A 25,997-nucleotide genomic window follows, 5' to 3' on the forward strand; every position below is an offset into this window, starting at 1 on the left:
GGTGCCAGGTATAAATAACCCCAGCTGTGCCAGGCATGCCATCAGTATTATATTCTAGGTGCCAGGTATAAATAACCCCAGCTGTGCCAGGCATACCATCAGTATTATATTCTAGGTGCCAGGTATAAATAACCCCAGCTGTGCCAGGCATACCATCAGTATTATATTATAGGTGCCAGGTATAAGTAACCCCAGCTGTGCAAGGCATATAACCAGTGTTATATTATAGGTGCCAGGTATAAATAACCCCAGCTGTGCCAGGCATATAACCAGTGTTATATTATAGGTGCCAGGTATAAATAACCCCAGCTGTGCCAGGCATGCCATCAGTATTATATTACAGGTGCCAGGTATAAGTAAGCCCAGCTGTGCCAGCTCATATCATCAGTATTATATTATAGGTGCCAGGTATAAGTAACCCCAGCTGTGCCAGCTCATACTATCAGTATTATATTATAGGTGCCAGGTATAAATAACCCCAGCTGTGCCATCAGTATTATATTATAGGCGCCAGGTATAAATAACCCCTGCTGTGCCAGGCATATCATCAGTATTATATTTTAGGTGCCAGGTATAAATAAAACCAGCTGTGCCAGGCATACCATCAGTATCATATTATAGGTGCCAGGTATAAGTAACCCCAGCTGTGCCAGGCATACCATCAGTATATTATAGGTGCCAGGTATAAATAACCCAAGCTGTGCCAACGCATACCATCAGTATATTATAGGTGCCAGGTATAAATAACCCCAGCTGTGCCAGGCATATCATCAGTATTACATTATAGGTGCCAGGTATAAGTAACCCCAGCTGTGCAAGGCATATAACCAGTCTTATATTATAGGTGCCAGGTATAAATAACCCCAGCTGTGCCAGGCATATAACCAGTGTTATATTATAGGTGCCAGGTATAAATAACCCCAGCTGTGCCAGGCATGCCATCAGTATTATATTACAGGTGCCAGGTATAAATAACCCCAGCTGTGCCAGGCATATCATCAGTATTATATTATAGGTGCAAGGTATAAATAACCCCAGCTGTGCCAGTGCATACCATCAGTATTATATTATATATGCCAGGTATAAATAACCCCAGCTGTGCCAGCTCATACCATCAGTATTATATTATAGGTGCCAGGTATAAATAACCCCAGCTGTGCCAGCCATATTATCAGTATTATATTATAGGTGCCAGGTATAAATAACCCCAGCTGTGCCAGCGCATACCATCAGTATTATATTATAGGTGCCAGGTATAAGTAACCCCAGCTGTGCCAGGCATACCATCAGTATTATATTATAGGTGCCAGGTATAAATAACCCCAGCTGTGCCAGGCATGTCATCAGTATTATATTCTAGGTGCCAGGTATAAATAACCCCAGCTGTGCCAGGCATACCATCAGTATTATATTATAGGTGCCAGGTATAAGTAACCCCAGCTGTGCAAGGCATATAACCAGTGTTATATTATAGGTGCCAGGTATAAATAACCCCAGCTGTGCCAGGCATATAACCAGTGTTATATTATAGGTGCCAGGTATAAATAACCCCAGCTGTGCCAGGCATGCCATCAGTATTATATTACAGGTGCCAGGTATAAGTAAGCCCAGCTGTGCCAGCTCATATCATCAGTATTATATTATAGGTGCCAGGTATAAGTAACCCCAGCTGTGCCAGCTCATACTATCAGTATTATATTATAGGTGCCAGGTATAAATAACCCCAGCTGTGCCATCAGTATTATATTATAGGCGCCAGGTATAAATAACCCCTGCTGTGCCAGGCATATCATCAGTATTATATTATAGGTGCCAGGTATAAATAAAACCAGCTGTGCCAGGCATACCATCAGTATTATATTATAGGTGCCAGGTATAAATAACCCAAGCTGTGCCAACGCATACCATCAGTATATTATAGGTGCCAGGTATAAATAACCCAAGCTGTGCCAACGCATACCATCAGTATATTATAGGTGCCAGGTATAAATAACCCCAGCTGTGCCAGCTCATACCATCAGTATTATATTATAGGTGCCAGGTATAAATAACCCCAGCTGTGCCAGCTCATATCATCAGTATTATATTATAGGTGCCAGGTATATATAACCCCAGCTGTGCCAGGCATACCATCAGTATTATAGGTGCCAGGTATAAATAACACCAGCTGTGCCAGGCATATCATCAGTATTATATTATAGGTGGCAGGTATAAATAACCCCAGCTGTGCCAGGCATACCATCAGTATTATATTATAGGTGCCAGGTATAAATAACCCCAGCTGTGCCAGCTCATATCATCAGTATTATATTATAGGTGCCAGGTATAAAACTCGAGCTGTACCAGGCATACCATCAGTATTATATTATAGGTGCCAGGTATAAAACTCGAGCTGTGCCAGCCCAAATCATCAGTATTATATCATGGGTGCCAGGTATAAATAACCCCAGCTGTGCCAGTCTGTGGTACAATGCCCATTATGTAACAGTGTGCCCCAACAGGAATATGCTATATAATCAGCATTACCTGTATACTAAGGTGCCAGATACTACCCCAGCTGTGCCACCCCACGGAAGGAGCATCTAGCCAGCCCATGGTACAATGCCACTAATGTATCACTGTGCCCCATAACCAGCATTATGCAACAGCTCTACAGCAGCTATAGGGTGCAGCTTCCCCGCCCGTCCTGCATGGGACACTAAGGTCACCCTACGGCTCCCAGTCCCAAGCAGTCGTGGAACCATCCCTAGCATGCTGGGATTTGTAGTCCTAACATAGCCACAGGTTGCCCACTTGTGCCCAGCCTGCAATGCACAACGTGATGTAGGTCAATGTAACAGGTACACGGTCCCCGCAGAAGCCCTGCAGCCAGCTCCCTCCACCAGCCACCAGTCTGCAGCACACACACAGTGACAGCACTGACTCCCCTCCCCGGCCCGGGCCTAGCGCGTGGGGCTTCAGAACGTTGGCCCGGCCAGAGCTGGCAGACTCCGGCTCCCATTGGCCGGGCCGGGGGACTATGCAAATCGCGGTGACTGCGGAAATAAACATACTGCAACTTGTGCAAAGTCTCCTCCACCTCCATCCCCGGGCAGGGCTGCAGCACCCTGCCAGCCTGCCATAGCACAGCCCATGGACTGAGCCCAGGCACTGCCCCCTATAAGGAGCTGCTGTGGGGGGCTCACTCGCCTGCAACTTTACCCATTGTTTGTAAGGGGCTCAGCACATGAAGCCACCCGCCTGAGCCACTTGCAGCCCCCCACGTACTCTTATGCATGACAATGGTACGTGGCTGCTAAGTTTTCTCTTCTGCATTAGTGTTTGCATTAGTCACTGTGTTGCTTCTGTAATGTATATGTGCAGGGGAGGTGTGTGTGTGTGTGTGTGTGTGTGGGGGGGGGGGGGTATTGCTGGGGTGTATTATATGTGCAGCAGAATGGGGTGAGGTGCTGCGGGTTTCCAGCCTCCATGCACCAAGATCTGGGTGGGTTTTCTTTTTCTTTCTTTTTTTCCTGTGCATCTGGAGGGAAAAGTGCTGAGATCTGCAGATTCTGCAATTGCTCAGAAAGAGAGAGAGAGAGATGATAGGGGAGGAGGGGGGGTGAGAGAGAGAACATAGTAAAACAGAAAAAAAAGGAGAGGAAGAGGGGCCCTGCAGAGTGTATAAGGTATAACATAGCTCAGCAGCCCCCCTCCTCCCCTTACACAAAGGAAGTGTCTAGACAGTGCTGCTGGCCAACCACACAGCAGCCTGCCAGTGATGGATGAGGGGGCTGGCCAATCCGGGGCTGGGATCCTCTGGGCAAGGGGGGTTCCGAGGGCATCTCAGGGTCTCCCTCTGGCAGGAGGGGGTAGGGGCTCCTGTGCACCGGATGGGGCAGCAGACTCTGCCTGAAGTTTGCTGTTATTGTGGAAACTGAGAGTGGGGCTGTGATCAGTGTCTGGGGCTGTGTCTGTGCTACATTGTGTCCACTAGTTATACAGTAGTAACAACATAATGTGTTACACTGCTGACCTGGTAACCTTATAATGTGTATTACCTGCTACAGTGACAGGCAATGCTTTCATTATGTATACACTGCAGGGCAATACTGTAGGCCAGGAGACTGTGCAGTATATACACTGCCAGGCCCAGATCTTATAATGTGTACACTGCCAGGCCCAGATCTTATAATGTATATACACTGCCAGGCCCAGATCTTATATTGTGTACACTGCCAGGCCCAGATCTTATAATGTATATACACTGCCAGGCCCAGATCTTATAATGTATATACACTGCCAGGCCCAGATCTTATAATGTGTACACTGCCAGGCCCAGATCTTATAATGTATATACACTGCCAGGCCCAGATCTTATAATGTGTACACTGCCAGGCCCAGATCTTATAATGTATATACACTGCCAGGCCCAGATATTATAATGTGTACACTGCAGGGGAATACTGTAGGCCAGGAGACTGTGCAGTATATACACTGCCAGCAGTCCCTGTAAATCCGGTCCTTGTGAGTGTATAATCTCCGGTCCCTGTGAGTATACAGTGTCCGGTCCCTGTGAGTATACAGTGTCCGGTCCCTGTGAGTGTATAATCTCCAGTCCCTGTGAGTCCGGTCCTTGTGAGTGTATAATCTCCGGTCCCTGTGAGTTTATAATCTCCGGTCCCTGTGAGTTTATAACCTCCGGTCCCTGTGAGTGTATAATTTCCGGGCCCTGTGAGTGTATAATCTCCAGTCCCTGTGAGTGTATAATCTCCGGTGCCTGTGAGTGTATAATCTCCGGTGCCTGTGAGTGTATAATCTCCGGTCCCTGTGAGTGTATAATTTCCGGTGCCTGTGAGTATATAATCTCCAGTCCCTGTGAGTGTATAATCTCCGGTCCCTGTGAGTGTATAATCTCCAGTCCATGTGAGTCCGGTCCCTGTGAGTGTATAATCTCTGGTGACTGTGAGTGTATAATCTCCGGTCCCTGTGAGTGTATAATTTCCGGGCCCTGTGAGTGTATAATCTCCAGTGCCTGTGAGTGTATAATCTCCGGTGCCTGTGAGTGTATAATCTCCGGTGCCTGTGAGTGTATAATCTCCGGTCCCTGTGAGTGTATAATTTCCGGTGCCTGTGAGTATATAATCTCCAGTCCCTGTGAGTGTATAATCTCTGGTCCCTGTGAGTGTATAATCTCCAGTCCATGTGAGTCCGGTCCCTGTGAGTGTATAATCTCTGGTGACTGTGAGTATAATCTCCGGTCCCTGTGAGTGTATAATCTCCAGTCCCTGTGAGTGTATAATCTCCAATCCCTGTGAGTGTATAATATCCGGTCCCTGTGAGTCCGGTCCTTGTGAGTGTATAATCTCCGGTCCCTGTGAGTGTATAATCTCCAGTGCCTGTGAGTGTACAATGTCCGGTCCCTGTGAGTGTATAATCTCCGGTCCATGTGAGTGTATAATCTCCAGTCCCTGTGAGTGTATAATCTCCAGTCCCTGTCAGTATACCATGTCCGGTCCCTGTGAGTGTATAATCTCTGGTCCCTGTGAGTGTATAATCTCCATGTCCCTGTGAGTCCGGTGCCTGTGAGTGTATAATCTCCAGTCCCTGTGAGTGTATAATCACCAGTCCCTGTGAGTGTACCATGTCCGGTCCCTGTGAGTATATAATCTCTGGTCCCTGTGAGTGTATAATCTCCGGTGCCTGTGAGTGTATAATCTCCGGTCCCTGTGAGTGCCCAGTGCTGCAGTCAGGTGCTGGCTGTATGGGATAAGATGTGCTATACCTTCTCAGAGCTCCATACATGAGTAGTTACAGCCCCAGGCAGGGGGCAGCCCCCCCCCCCCCCCTATAATTAGGAGCCAGTCTGTGATCTACACATTCTTCCACTTGCAGCTATAAATCATCGCATAGACTGAAATGCTTTATGCACTTTGCATTTAAGAGGGTTATAGGGTGTAATGTAGATGGGTGGGAGAGGACCACAACTTTCCTTCCAGAGACAGGATCGATGTCCATCGCACTACGTCGGGCATTGATTGTATGATGACGATCACAATAGGACTGGTCTCAGCATATAATAATAATCGCTGCATTACTGGGCAGTAGGGGACCTATCCCAATGAGAATGAGAAAAGTTTGCCTCTACCCTAACACCCCCACCCCCCATGCACAGACAGTCTGAGGTGCATTTTTGGCACCTCCCTGACACCATGTCCTACTCCAGCACTTCATTATATATATACATATAGTAAATGCATTGCTGGGAAGAGTGCCAGGAGAAGCCCGGGAAGAAGTTATTTCCAGCGGGCATCCGAGGCTAAGCCTCCCTGGGACTCCTGACTGATCCAACATTACATTTCCACTATAACAGTTCAATAAAAAGCCATTCTCTCCCTGCAGGGGCAGATGGGCTATCTGCACCCCCCCCCCCCCCCCCACACACACACACTTACCCTGCACCCAGCAGCTCAGAGGGCAAGCTGCCCAGTGCTGGAACACAGCTCGCCTGGCAAGTGGCTGGGGGATTCCTCAGTTCTCTGTACAGCACCCAAATTGTATATACACTGTACAATTTGCTTCCCGAGAGTTATTGTTATCGTGCATATAGTTAACGATATATTGCATAGTGTGGATGCACTTTCACTTTCTGCTTTGGTATTATTACTATTATTATGATCATTATAGTTTGGCTCCACTCTGTTAGGGTTTCCTGATAAGTAGGGAAAAGAGCTGAGCTGGGTGTGAGGGAATGTCAGGGAAATTGTCAGCCCAGAGCGGGGTGCACAGCCCAATCCAGCCTCACAAAGGCCTCCAGCCTCCCCTCTGATAACATGGGAAACCACCAAACTGCTCTGAGGGGACTAGCACAGTTGTGGAAAGGGAGGGAAGACATTTTACTGTAGCAAAAACAAAGCACAGGCACAGTCTGCGCCCCCCTCACCCCACCTCTCTCTGCATCCTCTAAAACCAACAACTTTCCCTCAAAAAAGTTTCATGTGGAAAGTTGCTCATTTGCAGCCCTCACAGCGGCACTCCATGAGAGCACTGACAGGAATTCTTACTATTCCTTACAGAAGTGCCGGGGAGTGCTCTGTCACATTAAGTGGGGTATTTATCAAAGGTCAGAGAAAGATAAAATTGTGAGAGATAAAGTACTAGCCAAAGTGCTTCTGCTTTACATTTTACAGGCAATGGGCTTAATCCTATCGTGTGCGCTGTACTCACAGGTGCAAGTCATCAGAGTGGTGGGCCCATGGGGCCCCCGAACACTTTTATGCGAAGCGTGGCTGAATTCAAGTGCCGCGGCCACATTGCCCCAGTCGCAGTGCATAATATTGTCCCCGGTCTTTGAAAAATGACAGCTAGAAGCTTACCTCGCATAATTTTATCTAAATAACCTAAATATTATAAGGCCATTCAAATATGTTAATTACTTTATGGGTTCCAATTAGGGAAGCCAGTCCCAGTGCATTTTTTTCAATCCCATTCAAAAATGCTCAATCCTGGGATTCCTGGGATTAACCCTATACATTTACATACATGGACAGCAGTATGACTGGGAGCGGGGCAGGCGGCAGCACCTGGCACCGCGGCGAGTGGGCAGGCAGACGGGTGTGGTGGTGCAGCCTGCGAAGTGTGACCTCTGACCACGTCACTGATACACACAGAATAATATATAGGTGTGTGTGTGTATATATATATATATATATATATATACACACACACACACACACACACACACACACACAAACAAGTCCTGCCACATTGATCCGCTGTTGACACCCAGGGCCTCCAAGTGGTTAATAGTTGGGCAGAGGGAGCCATCAGTGTTTATAAGACTTCTTGTATACTTTAGACAGTAATTTGTGTGATAACTTTTCTCTGTGGCTTGGACAAAAGTCAGAATGAGAGCCAAAATCTAGTATCTAGGAAACGTGGAAAGCTTGTGGGGGTGTCAGCCAAAAGCAGAAGTAATGCTGCGGCCTCCCAGCGCCTCGCTTGGATTTCCTGAAAACACTAATAGTTAAACAGATGGGGTTTAATGAGTAAAAAAAAAAAAAAAAATAGACAGCAGAAGAAAATCCCCACAAGTTTGAGAGGTTTGGGACTTTAGAGCGCCAATGGGCCCGTGTGCCAAAACATGGTAACAAGTAATTACTTTGGACTGTTTGCTCAACTTTTTTTTTTTTTGTCTTGCATACTTTTTCCTGGAATGAATCTTGTGGTATAAATTAGATATAGGAGAATATGTCAGCCCAGTGTGAAAGCATCACTTAGGATAAATCCTGATTTTCGGGTGGTGGTGGGGGGGTCTTTTATTATGATTATGGCAGAGGGTGGGGGGCTCTCTAAAGACTCTTGTGAATCCCAGCTTATCCAAAAACACAACAGGCTTTTTTGTTGGACCGAATTGTAAAGCTAGAATTAGGTCCACAAATAATGGTATCTGTGATGCGGACCCTCTTTATTGAACAGAATTGGGTTGCATGAGACTATAGGTCTGTTTCCCAAAACTAATTTTTAGAGGGCTGTGAATAAGCAAAAAAAGCCCATTATTAATATTTAATATTAATATTAATTATCATTTATTTATATGGCGCCACAAGGGTTCCACAGCGCCTAATAATACATATAGAAGCAAATATATATATTCTTTACTCCTTGCAATGGAACCTAACACTAGTCCTCTGCCACCCTAATCATTATCTCAGTGTCCGATCCCCTGATGCAACTGTCTTTATATTCCATGTACTTGTCCTAAATTGCCTTGCTGTAAGTTATATATATATATATATATATATATATATATATATATATATTTTTTTTTTTTTTTTTTCTAAGAGAGGAAAAAGCTCATGAAGAGAGAGGGCCCTGCTCGTGAGAGCTGACATGACTCTAGTAAGCTTATGGGAAGCCTACATTTGTTTTGGAACTACAAGTGCCAGAATACCTAACAGCCTTTCCCGGAGGCCATGCTGCCCTTTGTAGTCCCACAACAGTCCTATGGCCACCTGCCATAGATTATATAATTTTATAATTGGGCGAGGATACTCTGGGAACAGGATGCCTTTGCTAGTTATGAGCAACCTAATTGCTCAACTTTCAGAGGTCTGTCCTACTAAAGGGGCACGTGGATTATTAATAATAATAATTAATAAAAATAATAATTATTATAACAATGATAATAATAGTAATGCTAAAACTAATAATGATAATAATATATATAGCGTCTGCCTTGGGCACGCAGCTGGCCCTGCTGTCAGGGTACCCCATGCACTGCTCCCCATGCACTGCATTCGGAGTGCTGCAGGACCTGGATACTAAGCATGCAAGAAGAGGTCTGCAATGGGAATGACTTGCTAGGAGCCAGCAGCAGCCATTGTGCAAATCTCATTTCAGAAGAAGGTTTTTTTTTTCTTTCTTTCTTTCTCTCCTTGAGGGAGGGGATGGGTGCAGGTCCCGGAAAGAGAGTTTGCATACTTTTGCATTTAACCCTTGCACCCCCCAATTCTGCACCCCAGTACTGAGCAGGTTAATCCCCCCCACCCACCACCCTCCCCATATCTGCAACCCCCCCAGGTCTGATCTTGAGCATCTCCTCTATCGATCAACCCTTGTGCATGATTAGGCTGAGCTGTGATCGGGGGTGGGGGGGGGGAGAGGAGGGGGGTTGGGTGCCTGGGAGAGAAGCTGCAGTATCCGGGAAAGTTATTCCTGCGTGCAGCCAGCACCGGACTCAGGGCACAGCTCCTGCAACAAGCCGGGCACCGAGCTTCTCCCGGGGGTGGGGGCTCCGCTGCTGCCGGGGGTGGGGGGCTGCTGAAAGTTCAGCTCATGGAGCTGCTCAGCTGCAGTTTGCAGAGTTGGGCATGTAGCAGACAGCAGCAGTGATCCCGTCCCCGCTCTCCCCGGCCACACTACACCCTCTCCGGTCTGCAGCATGTACTCCCCGCTCTGCCTCACCCAGGTAAGTGGCACATGGCGCCTTCCTATGCAGGCTCCCGGGCAGTGTGCAGGGGGAGCTGCCCGCACGTGTCTGCAGGGGAGATGCCAAGGGCTGGGTGCCCTGCAGTGTACCAGTGCCAGGGTGCTCTCCACACTGCTGCCTGGGAGTTTGTGTACATGCATCACACACACATACCTCTACTCTGCATGCTTGCACACTACACACACACACACACACACACACACACACACACACACACACACACACACAATGACATTGGCACTGGAGAAGTGACACTTCAGTGTCACTGCCCTGGAGGGGTGAAGTTGTGTGCTGCTGACTGCTTGTTGGCTTGCCGTGTGTGTGTGTTGGTGTCACTGGCTAGTGTAGGCATTGTGTTGGACAGTTTTTGTGCAGAACGGGTCTTTGTGTCACTTTGTGTTGGTGACGTGCAGCCTGTATGGCAGCAGTGACTTTGCTGGTCACAGCACAGGCTGTCTTTGGGTGTTGCAGTACAGTGTGTGTGTGTCCATGTGTTGCAGTCTAGTTGTGCGCTGTGTTAGCTGATAGCCTTGCATGGTGTGTGCATTTGCTGGTTGTGTACATTTGCTGGTCTGTGGATAGTTGTGTGTGTGTAAAAACAAGCACATTGTGAATGTATCAAGTTATTTTCTTTGCAGTGGGCTGCTGGACAGTGTAGTTGGAAACATTGTTGTGTTTGAACAATTTTGAATTTTGGACAGTGTATCATAGTTGTATAGTGTTGTGTGCCAGCATTACATGGACTTTGTATAGTAGTTGTATAATGTGTGTGAACATTACTTGGTTATTGGACAGTTGTATAGTTGTGTGTGTGTGAGTGAACATTACTTGGTCATTGTACAGTGTATAGTAGTTGTATAATGTGTGTAAAAATGACATGGTTATTGGACATTGTATAGTAGTTGTGTGTGAACATTGCTTGATCATTGGACAGTTGTGTGTGTGTGTGTGTGTGTGTGTGTACATTACTTGGTCATTGTACAGTGTATAGTAGTTGTATAATGTGTGTAAAAATGACATGGTTATTGGACATTGTATAGTAGTTGTGTGTAAACATTACTTGGTCATTGGACAGTTGTATAGTGTTGTGTGTGTGAACATTATAATGTCACTGGACAGTGTACAGTAGTTGTATACAGTATTGTGTGTGGATATTAGTGTAGCACAGCGTGCATTAGCTGCAGCACAGTGTGAATGCATTAGTTGGTGTGTGTGAGTGAGTGTGTGTGTCTGTGTGGGGGGGTGGGCCGGTCCTGGCCGTGCTGTCTCTGTATCCTCTGGGCAGTGTGGAGCTGTCTCTCTCCCCCTCTGGTCGCTGACTATCACACAAGGGGGATGAATTCTACGTGCAACTTTTTTTACCAAGCAGATATAACCCTGTGCGGCTCAAGATCTGTGGTAGTATCACCTCTACTTCAGGCGGGTGCAGTGGGGTGATGCTGGGGGGATTGATGGCACTGGAGCTGGCAGTGGGCACAGGAGGTGAGGTGGAAGTGTCTTTGGCTGGTGGAGCCTCCACATTCCTTCCTGGACATAGATCTCTACCACCAGTCACCTCTGGCTGGCCAGCTCCAAGTGTCTGGGTACAGTTGATTCCTCTGTGTTTGTGTCTGTGATCCTTTTTGAATTTTAGCACTAGGAAAACGCTCGTCTGCAGTTTGTCATAGCCTTTGGGTTAGGGGTGTGTGACAAATTATTCTGATAACCTGTAATTAAAAATGAAATAACATATTGGAAAGCATTACTCGTCGGGTAGGTCCTACAGTTTCTAAATATGCAGTAGACCAGTTAGTTTAGTGTACACGTTCTCATTTAAAAAAAAAAAAATACAAAAATTAATTTGGTTATGGGATCGACCGGTATAGAAAATATTTTTCCGATAAAATATTCGGTACCAATGTTATATATGTCGGTTTTTTTTTTATTTGACATCTTTAAAGTCACAGCAGTCCGGGCAAACTGTGCTACTAGGCCTAGCTGCCTCGTAGATTTAACAATATAGCACTTATTAAGCAAGCACTTTATTTTTGGGGAGCAGCAGAGACAGAGGGCCTTCTTCTAATTAAAATGGGCAGATTATTATTAAAAAAAAAAAAAAAATGAAAGAATTTATTTTTCACAATGCCTAAATCTACAGTTGTGCTACTACTACTATGATCTGGGGGGGTGTAAATCTTAATTTATTTGATGTGTTTATGCTTGACAACATAATTATGCTTATTTGTTTGGCTTTTATAGCTGAAAACGTCACTGAATTCCTGAGTTAATTCAGATCTCTCATTGACGAGATTTAACACTTGACCTAAAATGAACTTTTTTATTTTCTTTAAACATTATACAGAAATTGCCATGTAATTTTTGCAAACTTGGCAAGTGACGTCTTTCAATGATCGTATGTTCCTACCCTACTATTCGGCAGATACTTTAGAAGCCTCAGAGGAAAGGCCGGAGTATGTGTTAAGGGTAATTTAAAAAAAAAAAATACTTTTATCGACTCTTCAATCTTAAAAACTGAGTCACATTTTATTTTCAGCCCTGGCTCGAAGTAGCTGCACTTCGTTTTGGCACTAACTGGGTTAAAAACTGAGATTTACTCTCGGATAGGTGCAGGGGGATACTGCACACACACACACACGGCTGTTTCAGACCCCTAAATACTTGCGTTGGTCTTGCAGGAACATAGTATCACATACTCTCTGGATAAGAAATATTGTTTAGGCGTTTCATCCAGCGAGAGAGTTATAAAGTACAGTCGTGGCACATTTGCCGTTCCCTCGTCTGCTGAGTGTATGTTTTAGTATTTTACACTAAACTGAATTTTTGTGCTGGAAAGGGCGAGAATAGGGGTGGGGGAGAAAAGTATTTAACAGCATTGTATTCAACAGAATTACATTGCCTGCGTTTTGTCCATTGAACTTAACGTTCGAGCTGGTTTAGGGTTTTAACAAAACTTTTGTGAAATTATAGGATGGGTTTCGGGGGGGGGGGGGGGTCTGCAGAGGATGCAGATGCCACTTTAACGTGTTTTTCCTTATAAAACTTTTTGAGATTTGCTTATATTTATGGTGGCAACTTGAAACGGAGCCTGTAGGCTTAAATAATTCACGTGTAGATTAGAACGGAAAGTTTGGGGGATTTTTTTTACTTTTATTTTTTTAACATATTATCCCAAGTGTAGATTTAAAAGCATTAAACATGATTAATCAGAAAACGGCTCCTCGTTAGGCTAATCACAATTACCGTGCAAATAGAAGCAGGGCCTTTTTTCAGTGCACACGTTATGGCGTAACTGGGTGCGTACCTACAGCCAATCTCTAAATTTTGAATAAAAAATTCAGCACTGAGTATTCGCTTTTTTAGTGGCCATGCCAAACGCTGGCCTGAAATAAGCTGATCACAAAAATAAAGTGGGTTCTATGGGCTCCCCCTCCGAGTGTCTGTTTATGTGATTCTGAATGTAGCAGTGTCCCAGCTAATCAGGGTCGGTGGCCATTTCTGGTTCCCCTTTATTAAATGAACAGGTGTAATATGTTATATTTAATGCATGTGTGTTTGACGCTAGGAAGTAATTGCTTTTGGAACCTTAAATGTATCTATATTTTCTTGGCAGACATAAACAGCAGAAGTGTGAGACGGCATAAATATTTCTCTGATAATATGACGGCGCTGTGAAAATACTTTTAAAGCGCTGTTTTTTCGGTGCCTTTATGAAAGCATGTGGGGCCCTCCCTAGTTTTGTATATGGATGAAGAAACCGTTTTAAAATTGAGCTTACATTTGTTTTTCCTTATACAGTGGCCTTTTACTATAATTAATAAATATATATATATTATAAATCTCCACATAAGCATGTGCTTCTGAGTTTCAGTGTATCCAATGGTGATGTCCTGACGAAAGGGGCAATTAAAAGACCCCTGAAACGTTGACTTTAAGACCCGTTGTATGGTCGTTTTGCCAGAACCTCAGAAGCACATGCTTATGTGGATGTATTTAAGCTGTCCACAGCACCCAATCAGTTGCAGCTGGTAGCTGGAGTACCGGATCCTTGAGGAGGTTTTATATATATATATATATATATATATATATATATATATATATATATATATATATATACTTTGTTTATTACATATATTAAAGAGTCAGGCTAGCTGGGCCAAGTGGTTCTTATCTGCCTGCAAATTCTGTTTCTTATATTTAATATTTCACCTTTAATTCATTATTTTAACTGTTTAATTGCTGTCTGCTCACTATCCTTTGCCTATCTCTCATATGCTCCTGTGTACTTTTAAAAATTATATATATATATATATATATATTTTTTTTTGTTTGTTTCAAATTGTCCTTTTTCTACAACTTCCCTTTAAAATTGTAAAATGAAGCAGTTACTCCTTTTCATTCTCAAAGGATGTTGCGTTATGGGGGCGCACTCAGAACGGTACTTGAGTCACACTAGATAGCCCAAGTATCATTGTTGTTTTTTTTCCCCTATTACGATATAAGCTCTGGTCGAGTGCAAATTAAAACATCACTTAATTATGTGATGCCTATAGTTAAGCGCAAATATAAGGGGATTTAGGAGGCAGTAATTCCCACATTCTCTTCCCAGTAAAAGGCTTGCAATGTATTTTTACAGCAATCATGAAACTTTTACTGCTGTTATCGATTTGTGGGTGCAAACTCCTCTAGCTTCGCATTTACTTTGTCTGTGATTCCAATTTTAAATATTGATGTTCATGCATTTGCAGCAGGGGGGGGGAAGGAAGTCCCGGGTCTTTGTGTACAACTAACAAAGGGACAGGACACATACAAAGTGAGATGCCAACTTATCACCACTTATTTACCCTGACACCAAGTCCTGAAATAACCTTTGATTTTTTTTTTTTCATCTTCGCATGGAAAAACCTATCCTATATAGTTCAGTCAATTGCCGTATACATCTGTGCTTGCAACTTATTTCCTGGTACAGTGATGTCATAAGAACAAGTTTTCTGCAGCCGGACTGCAAATTATATTCTTAAACCTTACTCTGTGTTTTTTATTTCTTTTTTTTCCCCCCACTTCAGGATGAGTTCCATCCGTTCATCGAAGCACTTCTGCCTCACGTACGGGCGTTCGCTTACACGTGGTTCAACCTGCAAGCCCGAAAACGAAAATACTTTAAAAAACACGAAAAGCGTATGTCAAAAGAGGAGGAGAGGGCGGTGAAGGACGAGTTACTGAGCGAGAAACCCGAAGTGAAGCAGAAATGGGCGTCCAGACTCCTGGCAAAGCTGCGGAAAGATATTAGGCCGGAGTACCGAGAGGATTTTGTACTCACCGTTACAGGGAAAAAGCCGGCTTGTTGTGTTCTGTCCAACCCAGACCAGAAAGGGAAGATGAGAAGGATCGACTGCCTACGACAGGCAGACAAGGTCTGGAGACTGGACCTTGTCATGGTGATTTTATTTAAAGGTATTCCACTCGAAAGTACTGATGGGGAACGTCTTGTAAAGTCTCCCCAGTGTTCTAACCCGGGGCTCTGCGTACAGCCACACCACATAGGAGTTTCGGTCAAGGAACTTGATTTATATTTGGCATACTTTGTGCACTCAGCAGGTAAGCGCAATTTATTATCATTTTATGTTTATTTTTTTATACCTTGTTGAACTTTTGGCTTGTTTGCAGAATTTTATATAATTTTTTAATTTTTTTTTTTGTGCACACCGGTTACGACGGCAGAAAACTTTTTTAGCGTTAGCCCGAGGTTCTCAGACGTTGTGCCAAAGCTAGTATGTTTGGTGACAGAGATTTGGCTCCGCTCTGCGATGTTCGTATTGCATAAGTTACAATGTTGCAGCGACACCTGGTCTTACATATTTTTTTATGTTTAGTCTCGTAAAATTTAGCAACAATCGGTGTAACTGACGTACATGGCAGATTTGATATCCCGCTTAATGTTGCATTTACGGGTTAACTTCAATGTAGTGTTAGAAGAAACAAGTTCGCGGCACAATATCTGCCAGACGCTTTAGGCGTACTCCCTTGTGTTTCGGCAGCGCCTCCTACATGGAGAGAGCCCATTAAAGACTTTCCGTGTCGACTGTAGATGCATTGAAAACGTGGAAACATAGGGGCAACCGCTTACAGCATCTCAGCAACCTAATTCACGATTGTATTTAAATGAGCGGAAATCTAGAATCAATATGTTGCTGCATTTAAAAACCGGCGACCCGCCAAGCCCTTTACTTATAGGCTTAATGCGGCGCTAGCTGACTACCTTCTAAAACCACGTATGCACCCTGTTTATAGTTGTAACCCCCACTTTACGTCTCTGCTCGTCAGAAAGTTTGCCCACACTTTATATTTCGTTCAGTTTGTTTTCTTGTCCTCGTGAAGTACACAAGCGGTGTTTGTGTCAGAATGCCACCTTATGCATTGCCTCATTTCTGGCCTGCTCCCTTGGCTTTCAGGATAGATTTGTATAAACAGACGTTTGGACTGTGCTTTGCTTTATTTATTTATTTATTTTATTTTCACTTTTTTTGTGTGCTTTTAAAAAAAAAAGAATTTTTGAATGTAGGCAGTAACTGGGGCGTGTTAGTGACTAAATTCACCATTAACATGTAACGAAAATTGTCGTTAAGCAGTAGCAACAAACAGAGAAAAAAATAGCACTTAATTTTTTTGTCTGTGGTAACCTTTTCAATAAATAACTATATTGCATTAAATGCTTTTATCATCATGTTGGAGTAAGGGAGCTTAATGGTCAGTTTCGAGACGTAGGCCGCAACCTTCCTAGAAGTAGGTGGAGGGAGCCAGTGACCTGCAAAGTGACTTATTTATATTTTCATGGCCCTTGAATGTTGAAGTGCCCAGGCTTGGGGAACGCTCCTAAAGAAGCCTGTTTAACAGCTTGCGCGCCAGTATCCTGCAGCGTTACGGCGCCGCTTTATGGCGTCGCTATGCCCCGTGCATAAGTGCACTATGTATGCCAATGGTGTCGTTTGCCACCTCCTTTTCCTCCTGCCATATCTATTTTTATGATGATGATATCACCTTCGCTAGCTTGCTATGATAACATTCCCTGTCCGCCAGACCCAGTTGTAGTAAACAGCCAGCAGCATTCTGGGAAAAAAATGGGCATTGACTCGGAATGTACCTATCTGGCCTCCTAGATGGCGTGTGCGGCAGAGTTTACAGCACGTTCTGTGCATCTGTCTGTGATGCACGCGTGTGTGTGTGAGTTTGTGTGTCGGTAAATGTTTGTATTGCCGCTCTCGAGACACCTTGTACCAAAACATCTTTTAATAAAGTGTGTTTTGTTTTTTCGTTTTAATCTAAAGCTCTGCAAGTGTTCGGCAGCAGGTGGTAACTTCAAACTTTTTTTTTTTTTTTAAACGTTAGGTTTGTCCTCATCAACCGTACCTTTCTGCTCCCCACCCGGCCCCTGACACAGGACTCCACTGTTAAAGCACGCTTGAGGGGAGGTGTATCGATACTTGGAGAGAGATAAAGGGGAGTAGTAATCCCATAGCAGCCAATGAGCTTCTCTCATTTCAAAGACTGTGCTATGCAATTGGCAGTTGACGGTTGCTAAGGGTGACTTCTCCGCTTAATACCTCTTCCCCACAATAATTGCATTTCCTTTGCACTATTGCTTGAAATAATTGTATTGTATCCTCAAGTTAAAATATTGTAAGACGGTTACTCCTGGTGTTTTTTGTTAACTTTTTAAGATGAAAAAAGTCTGCAACAAAGTTTTAGAAAGTGCGTTGCGTATTCCTGTTGGACCTATACTGTTACATTTCCATGCATGAATAAGGGACTGACCATAGGGAAACTTTATCTGCAAGAGCAGGTGTAGAATTTGTACCCATTTAAATTTATTGCATTTTAAAAAAAAATATTTTTTTTTACCCAGTATCAAGTGACACACGGAAAGCGGAATATAGGATTCTCTTTGCTAGTGGGAGTAGTAAAAATAAGAGAGGGGGGGGGAGTCGAGGAGTAAAAGCTGGCACGTGTCTAAGTCACTTTTACGTTGTTAAGGTCGCAACCTTTGCCACCAGCCAGTTGACCTTTTGAGATAAAATTTAACCTTTGATCATTCGTAGCCAGTCAACTGCGAAAAAAGTTTGAGCTTTACAGCTGGGGTGCAAGTGTGGCTCCTGTGGGCATGTTGTGGGGAAATCTCCTTTTTGAAGTGGTTTAATTTTGTCTGAGACCAGATTTGTTAAGAGTTTAGAAGTTAGCAGCAGACAGACAGTAGATGGATATATATTCTGGCAACCGAACAACGGGCTGACACCCGATACCCCCCCGGCCTTTCCCTTCTGTAAATGAGGCGCGCAGCTTGTATCGGAACAGGCTAGAGTTAAAAAGCAGCTTGCAAAAATAAAACTTGCTTAAAAAAGTAACAATAAAAAGTAAAAATGTCGTAATACAAAAAAAAATATTTTTGTATTATAACGTATTGATATAATTTTTTTTTTAAATGAATGCAAAGAACTTTATTTAACAAAGGGAATACAAATGTAAGACGCCGCCGTATCTGAAAAAAGGATGCAGAGGTCGGCGCACGTGGCCGCGGCGTTGCAGAATGCTGCAGCGTTAGGCTTGCTCGGCTAAATGTGTCGGCAGAGGACGTACAATGTTTATTATGCTAAATCACCGGAATTGTAATAAATAAATCCGTACGTATGTGGTTTTATTTAAGCGCTATTTAGTTTTTTGAGCTGCAAAATATTCCCTTTGCCCTAAATACAAATGAGCCAAACTGATACCAAACTGGGCAAGTCGTGCCGAAATCTAGTCCTGTTTTGGCAGCGCTTCCGCAATTTCATCATAAGATGGTATTGAAAAGCCCCGATGTGCGGATTGGCCAGATGGTCCTGCTGGCACGTGCGGATGAGCCACTCGCCACAGCTAAAGATAAGGTGTACGGCTGGGGATTTTGTTATTTTATTTAGTGGTGATAAAATAGTCTAATTCTGCGCGTCTGTGACTTGTTTTTTATTTTTTTTGGTCAAATACCGCTATTTATTAATATTTTCTTTTTAAATATGTATATTTGTCAAATGTTACTGAAAAAGTGATGTTCTATGCGTATGTGGTTTTTTTTTTTTATATTTATTTTTCTTGATGCTATTTTGTACCTCCAATTTTTTTATTTCCGTCATATAAAACCTTTTCTAGGGAAAATGGCCAATAAAGCTTTCACACATTGAACCATGAGACTTTTTTTTTCCTTGATGACCTACAACAATAAGAATGGTTTAAAGGCAAACAATGCGCCATGGTGCGCTGTATAAAATATGTCCGTTCAAGCAGGCGCAATTGCCAGACAGAAGAATTATAATAAGCGTGGATAGTCTGAGTATATATAGGAGGTTATTCTGGTTAATTCGCAAGCGCGCGACTTTGCAATCTTGCGAGTTCACCAGACCGCACCTGCCCGCCCACCCCTTGCACGAGGGTTTTACCCGCACTGCCTGCGAATGGACTTTTATACAAACATCCATTTGAAGGCTAGGGGGATCCACCCACATCATTCTATGGTCGCCGACAATCGAATGATGTAGAAGGTGCACACATATCTAAGTGACTCTCAGGTCATACATAGATATACGCGCACGCCCGGCAGGAAGTGGATGGGCAGCTGACATCTTGGGAAGTCAGCTGCCCGCACCTGCGTCACTGGGCGATTTGCATGGGAACGCCCATGAAACGCTGGACGTTCCCATGGGGATATCGCCCGACCCACCGCCGCATGTAATCGCAATTGCGGAAATTGGAGGGAACTTTTGCAAACACTGAGAGGATATACAAACTCCACACAGATGGTGGCCATTGAACCAAAGACCTCAGTACTGTGAGGTGTTAATGCTGATCACTACGCCAACCACACTGACATAATTAATATACTTGACACTAGGGCTATTTTGCATTTTGGGTGCAGTGGGCAAGTTTATTTGCCACGACCACTCAGTGTGGAAAGTAACAGTGCAGAAAGTAGCACATTCCTGGTCGGGGCAGGTACAAAATTTCGGTGCTTTGGGAAGTGTGAATGAACCCTCCGAAAAAAGCAGTAAGCCCCCTGTAGCCGTTTTATCTCGGTGTATTAATATCTCGTTTTCTTCCCCTTACTCAGCAAAATCCCAATCTGCGCTATAGCTTCATACGGAGGCAGTGCAAAATAATCGGCCATTCCTCTGCCTCTTCTAGGTTCTCGCTCCCGATGAAGGCCCAGCTTGCATTGTCTCAGACAGTCGGTGTGTTTTATATTCCCGTCCCATGTTTATGCCTGGAGCGGGCAGTGTTTGCAGCAGGGGTACATGAGGCCAAGATGAATTTTCCTTAGAAAGTGATACGAGAAAGGGGGGCAGTGGGGAGCAGAGTTCCTGCCGAATTCCGCGCTGCCATTCCCACTAATGGGAAGCGTAGGGTAAACCACACGGCCTGTTGTGGTCTGGGCAGGACAGTTTATTTCGCTCCAGTTGTTGTTGGGCCACTTAAAATTTTCCCAGACAGTAATGTGTGTCCTATTTATTTCACCAGATTGTAATCGGTTACAAATGTGCTTAAAGCTACAGATCTGAGATACCAAGCAACCGGCAGGCTGCTTGCAACACATGTGTACCTCTGTAAGTCGCTGCAACACATTGCGCCATTGTAAGCTACATCGGTAAATCCTACTCAGTTATTATTACTACTTTATATAGATAGATAGATAGATGTAAGCTTTATAGCTAAACATCTGCTCAAATATACAATATCCAAAGTAACTAATCCAGCACGTTTTATGGCGATGCATAGGATAATACTTCTACAGCGGTATGTTCCATATAGGATAATACGTATACAGGGGAATGTTCCGTATAGGATAATACGTATACAGGGGAATGTTCCATATAGGATAATACGTATACAGGGGAATGTTCCCGAATAGGATAATACATATACAGGGCAATGTTCCGTATAGGATAATACGTATACAGCGGAATGTTCCGTATAGGATAATACGTATACAGCGGGATGTTCCGTATAGGATAATACGTATACAGGGCAATGTTCCCGTATAGGATAATACGTATACAGGGGAATGTTCCCGTATAGGATAATACGTATACAGGGGAATGTTCCGTATAGGATAATACGTATACAGGGGAATGTTCCGTATAGGATAATACGTATACAGGGGAATGTTCCGTATAGGATAATACGTATACAGGGGAATGTTCCGTATAGGATAATACGTATACAGGGGAATGTTCCGTATAGGATAATACGTATACAGGGGAATGTTCCCGTATAGGATAATACGTATACAGGGGAATGTTCCCGAATAGGATAATACGTATACAGGGGAATGTTCCGTATAGGATAATACGTATACAGGGGAATGTTCCGTATAGGATAATACGTATACAGGGGAATGTTCCGTATAGGATCATACGTATACAGGGGAATGTTCCGTATAGGATAATACGTATACAGGGGAATGTTCCGTATAGGATAATACGTATACAGGGCAATGTTCCCGTATAGGATAATACGTATACAGCGGGATGTTCCGTATAGGATAATACGTATACAGGGGAATGTTCCGTATAGGATAATACGTATACAGCGGGATGTTCCGTATAGGATAATACGTATACAGGGGAATGTTCCCGTATAGGATAATACGTATACAGGGGAATGTTCCCGTATAGGATAATACGTATACAGGGGAATGTTCCGTATAGGATAATACGTATACAGGGGAATGTTCCCGTATAGGATAATACGTATACAGGGGAATGTTCCGTATAGGATAATACGTATACAGGGGAATGTTCCGTATAGGATAATACGTATACAGCGGGATGTTCCGTATAGGATAATACGTATACAGGGCAATGTTCCGTATAGGATAATACGTATACAGGGCAATGTTCCGTATAGGATAATACGTATACAGGGGAATGTTCCGTATAGGATAATACGTATACAGGGCAATGTTCCCGTATAGGATAATACGTATACAGGGGAATGTTCCCGTATAGGATAATACGTATACAGGGGAATGTTCCGTATAGGATAGTACGTATACAGGGGAATGTTCCATATAGGATAATACGTATACAGGGGAATGTTCCATATAGGATAATACGTATAACAGGTGAGTTCTAGAGTACATGTGTATATAGTGTGTATATCGTCCCCTTATATTACCCTAGTCAGGGGCTACTTGAGATTGCAGCTTAGATCTTGCTATGAAATCCATATAGCTGCATATAGAAGACATTTGGAAGCAGTGATGTTATTTTCCGCCTGTGCTCTCCGGCCTCGCTCTGTGTGCTGCAAATATAATCCGGGGTCATTTCATTACATTTACTGAGGGCAGGCGAGGAGACATCCTATATTATAATGTACATGTTATTAACCCTGCACACTGATCTGGCTTTCCATATCTCCCACACCTCTGCACCAGGAATAATGATAGACAGCACAGATATTCTGAACAGGCTTCCGTGTATCATCAGGAAATTCTGCTGGATTTTGTTCTGTTCAGTTACCAAGGCTGTAGGGGCTGTTGTTGGGAAGAGGTCTGTAGCAATGGTGGTAGTTCTGCCACTGGGTCCTGGAGGGGAGGAAGAAACCCATAGTTCCAGTTAAGATGCAGAGGTGAAGGGTTCTCTGTAGCAATGGTGGTTATGGAGCACCATAGCAATTACGGTAGTACCACCACTCACGCATGGAGGTGGGGGGGGGGGCACCTTAGCAATGGTGCTCCCAGTGCTCAAGTCTAGAGGTTATGGGGACCGTAGCAACGGTGGTTGTCCCACCACTTGGGTCTAGAGTTATGGGGACTGTAATAGTGGTAGTCCCACCACTCGTGTCTAGAGATCATGGGACCGTAGCAATAGTGGTTGTCCCACCACTCTTGTCTAGAGATCATGGGGACCGTAGCAATAGTGGTTGTCCCACCACTCGTGTCTAGAGATTATGGGGGCCATGATAGTGGTAGTCGCATTACTCATTGCTAGACATTATGGGGACTGTAGCAAAAGTGGTAGTTCCACCACTCGGGCCTACTGATTATGGGGACCATAGCAATAGTGTTAGTCCCACCACTCGGGCCTAGAGATTATGGGTACAATAGCAATAGTGGTAGTCCCACCACTTGTGACTAGAGATTATGAGGTCCGTAGTAATATTGGTAGTCCCACCACTTGGGTTAGGAGGCGTCGCCTCCCCACTTTCATGTTTCCAAGAAGAGACTGAAGATCTACATCGCACAAGTGAATAAATACATTTTAAATTAGGTGGGCCAATCTGTATCTCCCACATTTTGAATAATAATTTGTATCTATTGGATCGTCATTGACCCAGGATATAAAACAAAATGTGCTGGGACCATTATAGCACCAACTGGGCCTCCATTAATATGCTCACCACAGAAGAGGGTGCTTGGCGGGAGCCTGAACCTACTGCTGCTCTCCTTACTAATAAATTGATTGGGGAAATGAAGCATAAAGATCTCTGAGCCAAAATCATCCATGGTACACCTGGGGACCCACACACATCTCCCGTCCTTGTGTCGCCGGTGACAGATGATGGGAGCTTACGTGGGTCCCCCTGGGATAGATTGAGAAGTAGAGGCACTTCTTGCAGTGGGTTATCATTATCTGCAGATATCCTTTTACCATACCGGATCCTGATTATTTTTTTTGATATATAAACGAACGTCTAATGTTTCCAAGATTATTGTTCTGTTTTTATTTTTATTTTTTATTTGAATCCCTGGCATGAAACCTCCACATCCCTTTTGTATATTTGGCGTTACAACAACAGACGAACGTTTCGCAGACCTGAGTATAGTGTTTCATAGGATTGATTTGTGTATCTGTCAAAATTAAGACATTACGGGGCACGTGGTACCGCAGGGTTTCTTGTTGCCCAAAGACGGGGTTATTTTAATTCATTTTTGGATAATAACTCTTATTAGTTACCTGCCAACAAATGCGGATTTGGCATTGGCTATTCAAGTCCCGATTTTTCAACCAGCATTAAATAGACACATGGAAGTGAACCAGTCATACTGCTTTCACATCGCAAAATGCAGGTTCGCACCGGGATTTTCAAACGGTTCAGTCTTGGCGCAAACCTACATTTTGGGACTTTCACATCCCCACAGCAAACCGGCATTACTGCCGGTTTGCTGATGTCATCCGGGGGCGCGGCGGGGAGTCGGCTTGGAGGAGGGGGAGGTGGCAGCGCTTAGAGCTGGTGCTGCTCCAAGCACTGCCCTCCTCCATAGTGTGAACGGGAAACGGGTCACTCGACCCGTTTAACCCATTGACACCACCAAGCAACACGGCAATGAACCGGTAAGAACTCTGCTTTTTTACTGGTTCATAATGCCGTGTTGCTACCTGTTTACGGGACACGGTAACCCCTTTCACACCGCAATAAGTACCTGGTCAAACCGGCTTGCACCCGGTAATTAGTTGTGATGTGAAAGGGGTATCACAGGAGTAAATTTATTAAGGTGGTAGTTCTGGACGGGATGTTGCCCATATTTATTTAGAAGAAGATTCTAGAATCTGGTTGCCATGGGCAACCTCCTATCTTCGGTAGATCTCCCATTTTAGTACATTTATCCCAGTGAATCATTGCAAAGTGAAAGTAAAAGAAACAAATTGCAGTTTCTGGATTAAAAAAAATTTAATTAAATCCGCAACATCATTTTAAAATGGGGAAAAGCAGAAAGTTTGGTCATCTGAGTCGCGTTTGGGGTTAATTTCCCAAATACCAAGCTGTTGGACATTCCCTGAACCCAGCTAATGTTTGAAATAGGATGAAGCTGCCGTTTTGTATCAGGGAGCAGTGTTGCACTTTTTCTGCTGCAGAGAAGCAGTTTCAAGTAACTCCTGAGAAAGGGGCCTTTGTAGTTCTGTGCTTTCCAACAAGATAGCTATTGTTTGGGGGCTGCCGGGAAAATTTCGTCACCGCAAAGCCTTTATTGTGCTTTTTTTTTTCTTCTGTGTTTTTTTTTTTACTTGTAAATGTCTCCCCAATGGAAAGGTCTCTGTATTTCGGAGTGTGTGTGTGTGTGTGTGTGTGTGTATATATGTGTACATGTATATGTGGGCAGTACAGATGGTATAATGGTTAGCATTACTGCTTCAAAGCACTGAGGTCATGGGTACGATTCCCACCACAGCCCTAACTGCAGAGTTTGTATATTCTCCCCATGCTTGCGTGGGTTTCCTCTGGGTACTCCGGTTTCCTCCCACAATCCACAAATATACTCATAGGTAATTTGGCTGCCTAACCCTAGCATGAATGTGTGCGTGTGTACATGTGTTAGCATTGATTCTCTGTAAAGCGCTGTGGAATATGTGTGCGCTATATAACAAACTGTTAATAAATATTGTGTGTGTGTGTGTGTGTGTGTGTGTCTATATAATGCATGTGTTGTTTGCAAGGGAAGGGTAAATTTACCAACTTCTATAGAAGTCAACACAACAATATCTAATACTATGGGGAAGATTTTCCAAATCTTGGAGAGAGAAAATGGAGAGATATATAGGGCCAGATGCACTTGGCTTCAAAAGTGATAAACTCAGTCTGTGACATGGAAGTTAGGAGCTGATTGGCTGGCTTTATCACTCTCCATTTATCACTTTCGAAGCTTAGTTCATCTGGCCCAAAGTACCAGCACATCGGTCCTTAACTGTCACTTTACAGGCTGAGTTTAAAAATGTATGTCCATCTAATAATATCATGCGCAATAAAAATAAATGTACTGATAAGATTCTTAAACTAAACAATTATCTAACAAATTGGAGTTGAAAAAATTGCCAGTTGGGCTTTGGTTCGTACTTTATGCCTGATTCAGACCCAGTTGTACGAACTGGTGACGGTTGTCCACAGGGGAAGTGCCCAGTACAGGGCCAGGGTGCCCCACTCGCCTGGTCCCTCCCCTCGCTGTGCCTGCAAAAATATGCGGGCACTTCACTAAAGTGCGAGCGATCGGCTCTGCAGCGACGCGCTCTCA

The 25,997-nt window shown here is 43.9% G+C and overlaps 1 protein-coding gene across 13 annotated transcripts in view; it reads left to right on the forward strand.

Annotated features, from left to right (window-relative positions):
• Positions 1 to 3,091: 3,091 nt before the first annotated feature.
• The window catches only part of NFIA (nuclear factor I A), a 244,592-nt gene continuing 221,686 nt past the window's right edge, over positions 3,092 to 25,997 (forward strand). For 2 of the 13 annotated variants that reach the window (XM_083157638.1, XM_083157644.1), the window contains exons 1-2: positions 9,777 to 9,949; positions 15,034 to 15,565. In XM_083157638.1, the coding sequence (XP_083013764.1) occupies positions 9,923 to 9,949; positions 15,034 to 15,565 (559 nt within the window). In that variant the 5' untranslated portion in view covers positions 9,777 to 9,922. Of the gene's footprint in view, positions 3,285 to 9,776; positions 9,950 to 10,200; positions 11,554 to 15,033; positions 15,566 to 25,997 lie in introns of those variants that run through there. The other 11 variants (XM_083157632.1, XM_083157641.1, XM_083157639.1 and 8 more) reach the window with 10 other exon arrangements.

This window comes from Crinia signifera, chromosome 8 (genome assembly GCF_055691185.1).
Source record: "Crinia signifera chromosome 8, ASM5569118v1, whole genome shotgun sequence".
Lineage (NCBI taxonomy): Eukaryota > Metazoa > Chordata > Amphibia > Anura > Myobatrachidae > Crinia > Crinia signifera.